The sequence below is a fragment of the Diadema antillarum genome, unplaced genomic scaffold (assembly GCF_040938485.1).
Source record: "Diadema antillarum isolate AM-2024a unplaced genomic scaffold, OU_Dant_1.0 seq00001905_RagTag, whole genome shotgun sequence".
NCBI classification, from domain to species: domain Eukaryota; kingdom Metazoa; phylum Echinodermata; class Echinoidea; order Diadematoida; family Diadematidae; genus Diadema; species Diadema antillarum.
The window spans coordinates 308,286-323,751 of record NW_027272571.1 but is presented as its reverse complement, the minus strand read 5'-3'; the positions used below and the strand labels follow the sequence as shown (position 1 = coordinate 323,751).

The window sequence follows — 15,466 nt, the reverse complement described above, 5'->3', positions numbered from 1 at the left end:
GACATTATTGAAGAAACATATAATAATTTAGGTATAGCAAATACTTTAACCAGTTGAATTTTCCCAAAGAGAGTCAAATCCCTTTGCTTCCACCATCCCAACAATCTTTTTATTTTACTCAAAATTTCTTTATAATTCATTTCTTCTTTAAAGGTACTAGCCCACATTTGCAAACCCACGAAAATAAAAAACTGCATAAAACAGGTCCAATATGACTCCAAGTACAAGTTATAACAGTAACATACCTCACCTGTTGCTCTTTGTCTATACCATTCGATAAAAGAGAGAAAATCATCGTTTTAAAATCAATTTTCAAACCGGGTCAACCCGACCCAAAATCGAATTGCGTGCGCGGGCTAGCTACGTACATGTAACATACACATGTATCGCATGCATGTAGTACGTACGTGGACCGGAGCTAGCGAGCATTATACGCATGCATACGGTGCATTTTCATTTATTTTTATGAAAGTAATGGACTAATTGGAACGAAATTTTGCACAGGTGTTACTGCAATCATACCCAAACTCCATGCTAACTATGAGACCAATTGCTGCAGGTTTACAAATGTGGGCTAGTACCTTTAACATTAATATCTAAAGAAAAATATATTCCTAACACTTTAACTGTTTGAACCAATTTGCCCAGCGTTATTCCAGTCAGGTTATCATTAATCTGACTAGAAGACCCCAGTTTCATAATATATGTCTTATCCCTATTTATTTTTAATCCTGATATGTAATAAAAAGAATCCAAAATATTATCTAATCTTTCTATATCACGTTTTTCTTTCACAAAAATTGAACGATTGAACGTCTGCATACATTACTATCTTTGTCTCTTTATCACCAATCAAGATACCCTTTAAATCTTTTTCATTCCGAATAAACAATGCTAATGTTTCTATAATCAACAAAAAAAAGGTATGGAGACAAGGGATCCCCTTGCCTTACTCCCCTGCCTTTTTCGAAGTATCCCTGGAGAAGCCTCCATTCATAACACAACTAATTGCATTATTGTATAAGACTTCTATCCATCTACAGAAATATGGACCAAAGCCATATTTTGTCATTAATAATTTCATGTAAGAGTGTGAGACGGTGTCAAAAGCTTTCTCAAAATCGACTGTAACTAAATAGCCCTGCACATTGTATACCTGCGTATCAAATATAATATCATCAATAATCCTTACAGCCTCTCCAATATTCCTCTCAGGTAAAAACCCAACTTGATCTACGTATATCACTTCTCCTAATACCAATTTTATTCTTTCAGCTAATACTTTAGATAAAAGTTTGTAGTCTACATTGAGAAGGGTGATTGATCGGTAATTACGAATATATAAAGGATCTTTATCTTCTTTTTTAATTACTGTTATTACGCCCTGTCTTTGTGAGTTTGATAATTCCCCTCTCTCAAAAGATGCATTAAAGGATTCTAAAGCAAGGTTTCCTATATCAGACCAAAATGTTTGATAAAATTCAACTGTTAATCCGTCATTTCCTGGTGATTTATTCAAAGGCATTTCATTTAATATCAAAATACATTCACCCATTGTAATTTTCTCATCACATGATTTTTTACTAGCTTCACCTATATTCAAATGGGGCATATTAATAAAAAAATCCCCTTTATTATCTATTATCTCACATTGAGTATACAAATTTTGATAAATTTTTTTAATTTCTCTCAGAATCTGCTTTGGATCAATGATTTCTACACTATCTTCTGATTTTAATTCATCTATAAATGTTTTCCTCTGATTAGATGCTAATAATTGTTTAAAATATTTTTCATTAATTTCACTTTCCTCAAACCACTTAGCTCGCGATCTCACTTTTAAGCCCGCTACTTTCTGATCATATAATCCCTTCATCTCATTTCTTTTCAACTCTAATTGATGTAAAATGTCATTATCTTTGGAAATGATTAACAATTGTTCTAAATCAAAAATATTTTTCTGTAATTTCCTTATTTTTTCCTGTATTTCTTGGGCCTTTCCTTTTGAATATTTCTTTGTTATTTCACGAATTTTCATTTTAACAAAATCCCAAAGGACTCTAACATTTGTAAACTCCTTCTTTCCTTGCTCTATTATAGATTTAATTTCTGCTCTCAGTAAATGTACATATTCTTTATCTAAACACAAACTATTATTAAACTTCCAATAAGATGGTCCTATATTCTTTAAAATGTTACAATTTAAAAACAATCCTAAATGTATAGCCGAGTGATCAGGGGCAATTGATGAGAAAATATTACACTCTGAAATCTGCTTCTCCAGTTGATTAGAGATTATCCAATAATCTAACTTACTTTGTATTAGAGGGTTCTTCTGCTTATATGTAAATTGGATCTTATCTGGATTTCTTTTCCTCCATATGTCTAACGCATAGAAGGTTCCAAGAAAATGTTCAAATTCTGAATTAAACTGATGACCTATAGCACTCCTTTTACTCGAAATATCATAATCAAAATTTCGAATCATATTAAAGTCCCCACCAATAATCATAAGGGAGTTATTTACATTAAAATTGTTGAGGTGATCACTTAACTTATTTAAAAAATCAAATTTGTTCTTGCTGTTTTTCTCGAACCGGAAAATAAACATTGCATAAAATGTAACTTGTATTGGATACTTCAATTTCCAATAATATGTATCTCCCTTCTGGGTTTTTGATAATTCACAAACCCGTATCGCGCCCTCTCTCGGTAAAAACGATGTACAATGTATTTCCTTTTTTTTTTTTTTTGTTAAAAAGTTCAGGGTCGGGTTTTTTTTTAGGGTCGGGCGGGTTACACCAATACAACTATTTTTTTTTTTTGGCCTAATGTGCAAGTCTTCACTTTGCCACCAGCCTTTCGTTGTCTTCTCCGAGGTCGAGGTTGACTTTCCATAAAGTTCTGAAATCTTTTAACTAAGGGGACTTCTGTTGCAACGTTAGAAGGACCAGGGAGTGAATCTTGCTCTTGTTGTGATCTCGATAGTGGCTTTCTCACTTTTTCTAAAATATTTTTTAAGTCTACCACTATGCTACGTAAATGATGGAGTAGTTGAAAGGACTGGATGGCATTACAGATAAGTTCAGCCAGTGATTTCCTTAATGTTCTGCTTAGTTGGGTATAGGAAATCTGCTTTAATAAACTTTGCCATTGCATAGTTTACTCTGTGGCTGCATCATTTTTACGTGGGTCCAGGACAATGCGAGACCAGGGTCTCACCCGGCCCAGGGTGCTGGTCCTTGTACCCTTCCGGAACGCTGCCCTGGAGATCATCCAGACCTTTGCCAAGATCCTCGTCCGTGAGGGCCAGCAGATGAGTCACCGCAAGAGATTCTTGGGGGAGTACGGCGAGGAGGAAGTTCGGGAAAAGTCAAAGCTCGTCAGACCAGGTAGGATGTGAAAACTTGAAACTCTATGTATTGTACACACTCGTATATTAGCATATTTTAAAGATGTTACACAAATTTCTCCTATACATACCAATCAATGTACTTCAGGCTATGGTAAATTTTGTACATGGGCACTAAACCCCACACATGTCTCTCTGTCAGTATGTCACATAAATGCCACTTGGAAGGAATGTATAATACTATGTGTATATTTGCAAAACAGCAACTTTATAAATTGATACAATGTGGATGTAAACAGTTACTAGTATAAGTGTACAGGATGATCATATGCAAATGACTGCATTTTTAAAATCTATCTTCTGCTAGAGCTCCTTTTTTAATTTAATGCTATGAGAGGCTTTATTTGAGCTCAAACTTCAGCTTTGTAAAAAATATTGGTCAGTCTAAAAGCTATGTTTATATTATGTCATGTACTGATATATCAAATTGAAGAAGATATCTTGTGTGCGACAAGGCGTAAATGCTGATAATTGTCCCCGCCGAACGAGTTCGGGCAGGGGACTATGAAACGGGCTCCGTACGTGTGTGTGTCCGTGTGTCCGTCCGCCCGTCCGTCCGTCCGTGTGTCCGTCCGTCCTTGTGTCCGTGTGTGCGTCCGTGTGTGATCAAAATCTTCAATTTGCTACTTCTCTGTCATTTATGAGCCAATTTTGATTCTGTTTGCTTTATATGATAGCACTACATGGGAGCTTTGAAAGTTCTACACAGAATTTCAGTCGTGACCTTTGACCTTGACCTTTGACCTATATTGTACATTTTGCTACAAAATGCTACTCCTTCGCCATTTCTAACCCGATTTCGATTCCGTTTGCTTTATGTGATGGCACTAGGTGAGGGCTTCAAAACTTCTACACAGAATTTTGACCTTTGACTTCTTTGACCTTTGACCTTGATTTTTGACCTGTATTGTACATTTTGCTACAAAATGCTACTCCTTCGCCATTTCTAACCCGATTTCGATTCCGTTTGCTTTATGTGATGGCACTAGGTGAGGGCTTCAAAACTTCTACACAGAATTTTGACCTTTGACTTCTTTGACCTTTGACCTTGATTTTTTGACCTATATTGTACATTTTGCTACAAAATGCTACTCCTTCGCCATTTCTAACCCGATTTCGATTCCGTTTGCTTTATGTGATGGCACTAGGTGAAGGCTTCAAAACTTCTACACAGAATTTTGACCTTTGACTTCTTTGACCTTTGACCTTGATTTTTGACCTATATTGTACATTTTGCTACGAAATGCTACTCCTTCGCCATTTTTAACCCGATTTCGATTCCGTTTGCTTTATATGATGGCACTAGTTGAGGGCTTCAAAACTTCTACACAGAATTTTGACCTTTGACTTCTTTGACCTTTGACCTTGATTTTTGACCTATATTGTGCATTTTGCTACAGAATGCTACTCCTTCGCCATTTCTAACCCGATTTCGATTCCGTTTGCTTTATGTGATAGCACTAGGTGAGGGCTTCAAAACTTCTACACAGAATTTTGACCTTTGACTTCTTTGACCTTTGACCTTGATTTTTGACCTATATTGTACATTTTGCTACGAAATGATACTCCTTCGCCATTTTTAACCTGATTTCGATTCCGTTTGCTTTATAAGATGGCACTAGTTGAGGGCTTCAAAACTTCTACACAGAATTTTGACCTTTGACTTCTTTGACCTTTGACCTTGATTTTTGACCTATATTGTGCATTTTGCTACAAGAATGCTACTCCTTCGCCATTTCTAACCCGATTTCGATTCCGTTTGCTTTATGTGATAGCTCTAGGTGAGGGCTTCAAAACTTCTACACAGAATTTTGACCTTTGTCTTCTTTGACCTTTGACCTTGATTTTTGACCTATATTGTACATTGGCTACAAAATGCTACTCCTTCGCCATTTCTAACCCAATTTCGATTCCATTTGCTTTATGTGATGGCACTAGGTGAGGGCTTCAAAACTTCTACACAGAATTTTGACCTTTGACTTCTTTGACCTTTGACCTTGATTTTTTACCTATATTGCACATTTTGTTTCAAAATGCTACTTCCGGCGGGGACATATGTTACGCACCGCGTAATTTCTACTTTTCCTTGTTATTTTTTGTTGTTGTCGTTCAGAGGACTGGGAGGCGACTTTCAAGGGGAACATTGACGATCACTTCCGGCTCGGTGTGTGCATCACCAGAAAGAGCTTCAAACTCTACTCAACCTTCTACACCTCTGATATCATCATTGCCTCGCCCCTCGGCCTCAGGACTGTGATTGGATCAAAGGGGTGAGATTTCTGTTGAAAAATTTAAAATTGACACTTGCCAATAGTTTAAGGCCCTTTAAATAGCATATTGTTGTAAGGCAATTTATAATAGTTGCTGACATAATTGTAATGTAATTACCTCCGCCAAGGGAGGAGGTTATGTTTTCGTTACTGTTGGTTTGTGTGTGTGTTCATTAGTTTAATAGTTAGTTTGTCTGTGTGCAAAATAACTCAAAAAGTAGTGAACGGATTGGGATGAAACTTGCAGGAAAGGTTGAGAATGACACAAGTACCAAACAATTAACTTTTGGAAGTGATCCAAGAATTTTAGGGGAATTTATGAAGGATTTTTGATATTTTGGCAGGTAGGGTCAATGAACTTGGGAGTTCAGGCTGCGCATATTTGAGGTTTGTATGCGCGCACTAAAGTGCGTGCTCTAGTTTCTGCTAGGGTGAGGCACGCCGTGCAGCTGAAGGTTTATGACGTAACAATTAAAGGCTTCTATATTGGGAAAATGGGGCGACTTTCAGCACACTGTAAACACTTTCAGCATGCTATAAGTACGTAGGCCTATGGGTGGAAATCACTGATATCTCTATGGAAGAACAAGATCAGTGATGGAAATGAGCTGCATGCTTGGCGGAGGTCTGCGCTCTCAGAGTGCTCCTCTAGTTGTTTGATGAAACAATTGATGATTAAAATCTTCTATGATATGGTGTATAATGTAAAATGGACTTGTATCCTCCCCCACCCCCCAGTCCTGATAAGATTTTAATCTATTAAAAAAATGCCTTGATAAAACTAAACCTTCATCAGATAGGTCTTCACTTGGCTGAATTTGCATATAATTTCAGTGAGATGAACAGAACTTCTGCACAGAGTAGTTCATTATCTTTCTCCATTCTTCTATGATAATGAAGCATAAAGAGGCAGGAGAGATCTCTCCTCAATTGTCACATATGTGGGTAGATAGATGTCCATATTCCTGATTTGATTAAAAAACACATGCTGTGTGGAAACATGCAAGTTATGCTCAGTTTTGGAGAGGGTGTATTCTGATGTAGTCTGTCACTCATATCAGTAATTTTGCAGTTATTGACAGAATTTGGAAGCTTTTTTTGCCAGTGGATCCAAGTAATAAAAAAGAAAATAGCAGAAATATTATTATAAAATGTGTGGCACATGTTTAGATATTCATTCAACCACACAAGTCAACAAGCATTTGCATTACATAGGTCCTTTAATGTTACTACAAGTTCATGAGTGTGGTCTTTTTTTTTCTTTTTTTCTTTTTTGATGCTCTGTTTGATCATTTTTTCAGGGAGGAGCATTACGAGCATGACTTCCTGTCCTCCATTGAGTTACTGGTGATGGACCAGGCTGATGTCTTCCTCATGCAGAACTGGGAGCATGTTGTGGTAGGTCACCTGTTGCCATGGTGAAAGCCATGTTCAAAGAATATACTATTTGCACTTTATAACCATTACCCTGAGAATGATTGATGTAAAGAATCACAAATACTTTGAATATCTGTCAACAATTCCATCCTATATTTAGATTAGTTTGTGCTTTAAACTCACAAATGGTGGTAAGTACTTCTTAGCAGCCAACGTGGGCCTTTGGATGAAAAAGGTTGAGAAGCATGGCTCTAGATGATGCCTGGGTCCTGTTTTATAAAGATGTTTGCACTTTGAATGTCAGACCTCAAAGCGTACAGTTACCATTGCACCAAGTGAAATGCTCCCAGTTGATTGGGATGCTGCCAACAAGCGTATGACAGATCTTTGATACGTTAGAGACTTGTTGTTAAGTTGATCTGAGATACCCAATGTAGATCTGAGGTAGCCAAACAGGTTACACCTATGAATCCCACATCATCGTCCTTATAATTTAGCACAGCTCACACTTTTTTTCAGTTTGTGCCCCCCCCCCCTTCTCTGGAACAGTCTCCCAAGCCACATGCAGAACTCAACCTCAATTTTCACTTTCCAAAGGAAACTTAAGACTCACCTATTTGAAGAACAATATCTATGCTTATGTAATTCATGGATTATTTGAACTTATATGTGTGTGTTCTTTTGTAAATTATTTATGTTTATTCGGTGAACAATATATTCATTCATTCATTCATTCATTCATTCATTCATTCATTCATTCATTCATTCATTCATTTCTTTATTGGTCTATGTCAGACATGGAAATTTGGCTTCCACTGGCATTAAATTGCAACAAAATGATCATAACAATACAAACACATTTTACATCACAATTACATTATATTGTATGCTTAAAAAGTTTTTGTACGAGGCGTTATACAAGTTTTTCATGTTATTATTGGGATTATGATGATGATGGTGATGATGATGATGATGATTATGATGATGAGGATGATGATTGTTATCGTTATGATTATTATTATTATAATTATATATCCTGACATGAAATTTATTCTACCGTACAGCACATTATGCAACACCTCCACCTCCAACCCAAGGACTCCCATGAAGTGGACTTCTCCAGGGTCAGGATGTGGGCTCTGAATAAATGGTGAGATGGCTTTACTCATGGATAATGTAAAAGTGGACATTTTCACACATTATTGTGCATTGTCAAACTAGCGCAGAAATAAAAACAATTTTTTTTTTTGCTTGTTGTATGTAATACTGCTTCATGTTTTGTTTCCATGGAATTAAAAACAAGAGAAATTCTTCTTACCGGGCTGAGCACAATTTAAAAAAAAAAAATTACTCATGTGAAAATTTTCACTTGTACACTGGTCATGAAAGTACCTTATATATTCCCAGGGTAACCTCATCAATGTCAATATTGTTCTTGCAAATGGTTGTACCATTTTCTACTACCTCATTGTTGCCCTGTGTGACTTTTTACCCTCCTGGTTTATTGGGGGGGGGGGGAGGGTATTTTTGGTCAAAATATCTTGCCCTGAATGATAGTGCTGGCCAGGCATTGCTTGGATCATCTTCCACAAGAACCCTTAGTGTTCCTTTATTCTCAGGCTTTGTCTTAGGCAAAGTTTGCATCAAAATCTTAAACTTGACTAATCACTTCTCCATGTTTACTGACATTGCGAGTTCTCAATAGACACACAAACTGCACAACCCCATAGCCCTTGCGACAGTTTCAGCCCACCAGTCAGTTACACTTGTATTCCTTATTCAATTCCAGATAATTGTCTGAATGTTGTGATGTCTGTCATTCTTTTTCCACAATCTCTGCACCAGGAGCAAGTACTACCGCCAGAGTCTAATCTTCAGTGCCGTCAGCAGTCCAGAACTGAATGCTCTGCTCGGCCAACATTGTGCCAATATCCTTTTTCTTCTCTATGTTGATATGTCTTCCATGCATAAACAAACTGAAAGTATGACTTGCTTACATGTAATCCAAAATTTAGAAGAATCATCTGTATATTTGGTATACATATGGCCAAAGACAAATATTTGCACCTTAAGAGATGATAACTTTTGACCTGCTGGCTTTGCATATATTTTAGGATTTGTCAGTTTCTCTTTCTTTTCTTTGTGGAGTCTACAACTCTTATTCATGTGACTCAACAAAATATGGATAAGTTATGTTTTAGATGTTACCTATATGTGGCCATTAGTCATAACATTATTTGTCCCCCACCAATACCACACTCTGATTTTGTTTGTCTGGGCATTCAAATGCTGCATTGTTAGGTATCATCTTCTATTGACTGATTTGATTGAGTTATTTTGTCCCCCCCACCCCATTCAGTTAAAAAAAGAAAATGGAAACACCATATTACAATCATACTGCAGGTTTGTCATAGTGCGTGTTTATACAGGAGCCTCTCGCATTGGCGCACATGAGCCGGTATTTTACCTCCCGCATGAGCACTTATTTCTCGTGTTTATACAGAAATCAAAATACCGGCTCATGCGAGCCGATTCGAGCGGACCTCAGCTGAACTGGACCTCTCGAATTTTGGGGTCAAGCATAGGTCACGTTCGCAGGGCAATTTATTGCATGAGCCTGCATTTGGCGGCATATGCCGGCATACGCCGTGTTTATACAGAGCAAAATTCGAGAGGTCCTCTTGCGTGAGCCGGCATGAGCGCGTATTTTGCTTCTCTGTATAAACACGCTCATAGACTGAAACTAAGACCCAAGTCGGATAGATGATTCTTTTATATGGATGTCAAGTTGGAAAACCAGCGCGAATCATAAAGCACAAAATGTGTTTTGTGTTTACCTATGTACATATGTTTAAAGTGCCGAATAAGTAATAATGATAATGATAATTTCTGAAATTTAAGTCGAGATAAACAAAATTGCAACAGAGTAGTGTATTCACGCAATGGACCGTAAACACAAGCCAACATATACCTAAGAAAAGAAAAGAAAAAAAGAAGCAGTCAATATGGTCATTCTTTCTCTAGTTGGCGTGACTCATCTGCTTTCCTTAACCTTTTTTCTTCCAGTCACATTGGGCAGGGAGAGTGTCGGTCTCTAATGTCCCTTCTCTGGGCAGCATCGGCCAGGTGGTCATCCCTCTTCCTCAGGTAGGTTGGATGTCGGTCTTATTTTACAATTACAATTCATACATTTTCAGTAATAAAAATCGTTTCGATATAAAATGTTTACAAAATGTAGCAGGTACAGTTCTGACAAAGCCAGAGGCTTGTTAAAATAGAATGTATCCTTGAAAACAAATCGTACACGTATTGCAATTTAAACATTAAAATACCAAATGATAAAAGGAGCAGAGAGAGAATGGACCATATTAAAACAAGCACAAAATTGAAATTAACAAAAATTACCAATATCATCAAGGGAACATGGAGAGAATAAAACATACTAAGACAGAGGACAAAACAAAATAAAACAAACAACACCACCTCAGGTATTTGAAATACATGGATTATGTTAAAATTTCAGAACATATTGTTAGATGCAATGTATAACAGTTTCTGAAATTGTTGTATTTCTTCTCTCATCCGTGACCTCACCCGTCGGATAGCACACTGTAGATGGCTTCATCTCTTTCTCTTGTTATCTGATCATTTGTGCTGCTGGTGTCTCTTGAGAGAAAGTGTTGAAGAAAACTAAAAACAACAGCTACACTCTTTCTGACTCTCTGATTGGCATGTCAATTTTTTAAGTTTGACGTCATCTTGAAAGAATGTTAGCATATGTGACATGAATATCTTGTTGTTGGAGAGTCATGCGGATTTTTGGTTTCTGTGGAGGCTTGAGAATGAGTACTGTTCCTTTCTCAGTTGAAGTGCAGTCCATCCCTGCATTCTCTCAACTTGAAATGTGTGCCACTCTTCCCACACGAATGGGTTACCACTCTTTCATCAGAAGACGATATGATGCTCCATCAAGAGAAGAAGTGTTTGAATAGTGACCAATGATGTCATGAATCGTTCCTTTTTTATCTCCTTAACCCGTTGAGGACGGACTGATTTTGCTACGACATGCATTTCCCATAGACACCTGCCTGAGTATTCTCGGGACTCGTCCTCAACGGGTTAAGAAAGGACAAGTTTAATGCTTGGATTAGATAAAGTAGAAAAAAACACAAGAGTACTATTCAGGGAAGGGTTTTGATTGAATCGATATGTTTCCTTCATCCCATTTCTAAGATCTTCCTTCATATTTTTTATGTGCCTTTCTCTGTGCTGTGAGCATGATCTATTCTTGATGGATACCAAGAGCATTAAAAGTGTTCATAGTATTATCATTATTATGTTATGGCTATACTCTGATATGATTAATCTTTTGTGTTTCAGGTCTTCCATCGTATTCAGTGTGACAACTTTGCTTCCTCGCATGACAAGAGATTCAAATTCTTCACAACAAAGGTAAAGAGTTGTATGTGTGTTACAACCAGCTTGTACATGCATTGCTGTTTAACTTTATTTTGTCTGCCATTTGGTATACTGTAAAAGTGGAAAGTTTTGCGGTGTTGAAATTTTCGCGCATTTCGCGCAGCCAGAAACTAGCACGCAAAATAAATGCATGCAAATGTTTTTGCTTGCCGTATGTTCCAGTAGTTGAAGTTGTGATTCCGTGGAATTAAAAGCATGCGAAACTTTTCTTACCCAGCTGAGCGCGAAAAATTAGTCGCGCGAAAATATCCACTTTTACAGTAGATTGATTTGTTATCGCCACTCAACTGTGATAGTTCCCATGATTCAGTCTGTCTGTTACTTGATACTCAAATTGTCAACATTATTTCAAAATGTCAGTGTTATCATATGAAACTTGAAGTAAAATTTTTGTCAAATCTGGGTGTGGATTAATTTGTTGAATTCAGAAATGTTAGTAGTACACGATCTTATCTTTTTTAAAGTTTTGCTTAAAGGGATTGTACAGTTCTGGTTGAGCCCTAATTTCTCTTTTCTAACATTTTTGGTGAGATAATGAAAAACTTCTTATGTAATATGAAAGAGCATGTAATCCCAAGAGGAATTCAACGTTTATTTCATGAAAATTGGTTTTGAAATGGCTGAGATATCCAAAACAGAGTGATTATAATAAAACATGGGACCCACCTTTTATTTTGATCACTTTGTTTTACTTTGTTTTTGGATGTCTCAGCCATTCCAAAACTGATTTTCATCAAATAAACTTTGAATTCCTCTTAGAGTGGTATGCTCTTTACTATTTCATAAATGTTATTTTGGTATCTCGCAAAAAGTTTAGAGCCCAATCCTCATCTCCACCAGTACTATACCATCCCTTTAAATCTATGTGCTTTCATGATTACACAAAGAGGCTACAGCAATTGTGATGTCACCGTAGGGCAACAATATAAAGAAAATTTAAAGAGAATTCTTTTTTTTTTAAATGAAATGTACACACTCCTTTGACATAGAACTGACATTTTCTAAAGGGTACTATATCCTGCTGCCTTTATTCAGAAGAGATATTCAATTCGAGTGTGCTTTCATTCTCGTAAAAAAATGACAAAGTATAAAGTAACATTCTAATTAAGTGTGCGTTTAAGAGAGACAAGTGAACTGACTGAATGATGCCCTGTCTTGATCCAGGTCCTCCCCCAGTACCGTGAGTCACTGATGGCTGGCACCATGATCTACATCCCCTCCTACTTCGACTTTGTGCGCGTGAGGAACTACTTCCGCAAGCTGGAGATCAGCTTTGCCCAGATTTGCGAGTGAGTCTGCCTCCAGCCATCTCAAACTACCTTCTGACAAGAATTCCTCATTTTACATTGTTTTATAGGCATCTAGTGGTTAGAACTTTACATGATCATGACTAAATTGATAAACTATTCTGTAGAAGATCTTTTAGACATGTATGGAGTCCTCTCAACACCTAACAAGAATCTGAGAAGCGATGTGGTTTTGACTTAGGAGGAGAGATGAACTTCTGCAATACCTAATGAAACTTAACAGACTTTTTACGGGCTTCTATCAGTAAGGTATCTCTGATTTATTGTTTGTCCAGTGCCATTCAAATTGACAGTGTGACTCTCCCCATGGGTGTGTATTTCGTGTCAATTGTGTTACAAAAAGAAGTGTAATTGATAACTCATGGACAATGAGCAATTATACTTCTTACATTTCCAACAATGTATGAGAGGGAAAACATTGAGTGTATTCAACTCGGTTTTTCTTTCTTAACTCTTTAATTCTGACCTTTGTGTTTCCTTGAAGCCTACAACAGAAACTACCCGTGACCAAACCGTGAGGTGGTAGCTTATTAAGCTGACCTGCTGAATTTCTGTTTATCAACCCCTTCGGGAATACTCCCATAGAATACCAAGAACATTCCATGCATATTCTTTACCTGTGGTAATGAATGATTTAATATAGATCTCTTGGATTTCGCTGTCTGTAATCCAGGTACACCAGCCAGTCCAACATCTCCAGAGCTCGTCTCTACATGATGAAGGGGACTAGACCCTTTTTGCTACTCACAGAGAGGTTCCATTTCTTCAGGAGGTAAGTTCAAATGTTATTGAGGGAGAGAGAGAGAGTGGCTTAGTGCCTGATATTTGGTGTGATCTGATCTCTTCTCTTTTTTGTCCCCCCCCCCCCCAAAAAAAAAAACCGCGACACATTGCTGCTTCAATATTAGATGGCATAATTGAGATATTATGTTTGTTAGATTCAATTTCTACTTGGTACCCGGTCTGTAGAAATTCTGTATATTCCGGTGGTGTTGAGCTGGTAGAGAATGATGCAGTTGTATACAAATACACACAAACACTCAAGAGAGCTGTGAAATACACAGGTGCCTATACCACAAGTACAGTTGTACCTGCTTAATCGGGGGATGTCTTGAAACAAGCTTTTCTCCCATTAAAGTGGGGCTTCTGGCTACATGTAGTTAGTAGCGGGCCATGAGTGAACCATGCGTAACCCCCCACTGGAGTACTTAAATTAGGTATTATTTTTATACATTAATGAGGGACAACAGAAATGTTTCAGCCAAAATATGTCTTGATGAAGCGGTTTGTGATATGAGTACAGCAATTGGTGAAAATAACATGTTGAACAGTTGTTACAGTGAAGTTTGTTACACATATAAAGCAGTGTTCCGTAAAAGCGGTTCTCGATTGTAGGGTGAGCACTGTCACTATCACTACCAAATTATTTCAAATTTCCAAATTTATTCATTTACTGCAACTTGGTGTAGATCTTACAGCAGCTATTCTGCAAACTGTTTGGTTTATTTCCCCAAATCCATAGCTTACAATATGTCTGCCTTCACCCAATCAGATACAAGATCCGTGGCATTCGACACATCGTGTTCTACCAGCTGCCCATCTACCCCCAGTTCTACAGCGAGCTCTGCAACATGCTGGAGAAGCCAGCAGCCATCGAGGGCGCCACACAGGAGCACAACTGCACCGTGCTCTACACCAAGTACGACGCCCAGAGGCTCGGGGCGGTGGTCGGGATGCAGCGCAATGCCCACATGCTGCACGCGGAGAAGGACGTTCACATGTTTGTGTCTGGCGATAGCTGAGGATGCGGACCGGTGACAAAAGCGAGACCCATCTCAATTTCTGTGTAAGCCGGTGTCCAAGTTTCTTTCTTCTTCGCATATTTTGCTGGAGGAGTCATCTATGGAAACAGGTGGCAAGATGTTGTCCTACTTGCATGTTGCTCACCAGACTACAGGATGTAAACAACATCAACATTGTTCATCGTTGCCATTAACAACGGAGCATCTATACAGAGCAGGACAAAAGGGGAGAGTTTTCCTCTGTTGACAGGACTTGGGGGGGGGGGTGCTTTCTGATGATTGAACAATGTCAGAGTGCTGTATAAAGTGCCAGTGACGATCTAGACACAGATTGACTGTAGGGTCTGCTTTGATATGACCTCAGCCATGAGAGAGATTTCTGTCAGGTACAAGCTGGAAGAAATGTGTGTTTAAAGTCTGGCACCTCTCTGTAAACATAGATCTACTGAAAGACATTTCATGAATTTCTGCTGGTCAGAATCGTTGCGCAATTTCATACAGGGATACCAATCTGATAGTGCCATGACATATGTAGACGTGCTGATTAAGTACGGTTAGTTTACTCCATGATTATGATTTGTCTTGGATACATGTAACATAGCTGGCCAGATGATCTCGTCTTTTGAATGTTCATGGTGATTCATGTGGAAAAGAATGCCCAAGAATTGCAGTGGAACCTTGATAAAACTAGCACCATGGGATATCAAAAATTACCTTGTTACATCAGGTTTCTCATTTTATTAGGATAAACAAACAAATACGGGGGAACGAACGAGTTGCTTGGGACCACTGAAATGTAGGCCTACTTGTTGAATCGGG

The 15,466-nt window shown here is 37.9% G+C and overlaps 1 protein-coding gene across 1 annotated transcript in view; it reads left to right on the top strand.

Annotated features, from left to right (window-relative positions):
- LOC139713106 (U3 small nucleolar RNA-associated protein 25 homolog) overlaps positions 1-14,647 on the top strand; it is a 33,218-nt gene extending 18,571 nt beyond the window's left edge. The window contains exons 8-17 of the mRNA XM_071624862.1: positions 3,199-3,392; positions 5,526-5,682; positions 6,984-7,080; positions 8,124-8,209; positions 8,905-8,983; positions 10,126-10,206; positions 11,440-11,511; positions 12,703-12,827; positions 13,519-13,617; positions 14,398-14,647. Coding sequence (XP_071480963.1) covers positions 3,199-3,392; positions 5,526-5,682; positions 6,984-7,080; positions 8,124-8,209; positions 8,905-8,983; positions 10,126-10,206; positions 11,440-11,511; positions 12,703-12,827; positions 13,519-13,617; positions 14,398-14,647 — 1,240 coding nt within the window. The remainder of the gene's footprint in view (positions 1-3,198; positions 3,393-5,525; positions 5,683-6,983; positions 7,081-8,123; positions 8,210-8,904; positions 8,984-10,125; positions 10,207-11,439; positions 11,512-12,702; positions 12,828-13,518; positions 13,618-14,397) is intronic.
- The last annotated feature ends 819 nt before the right edge of the window (positions 14,648-15,466 follow it).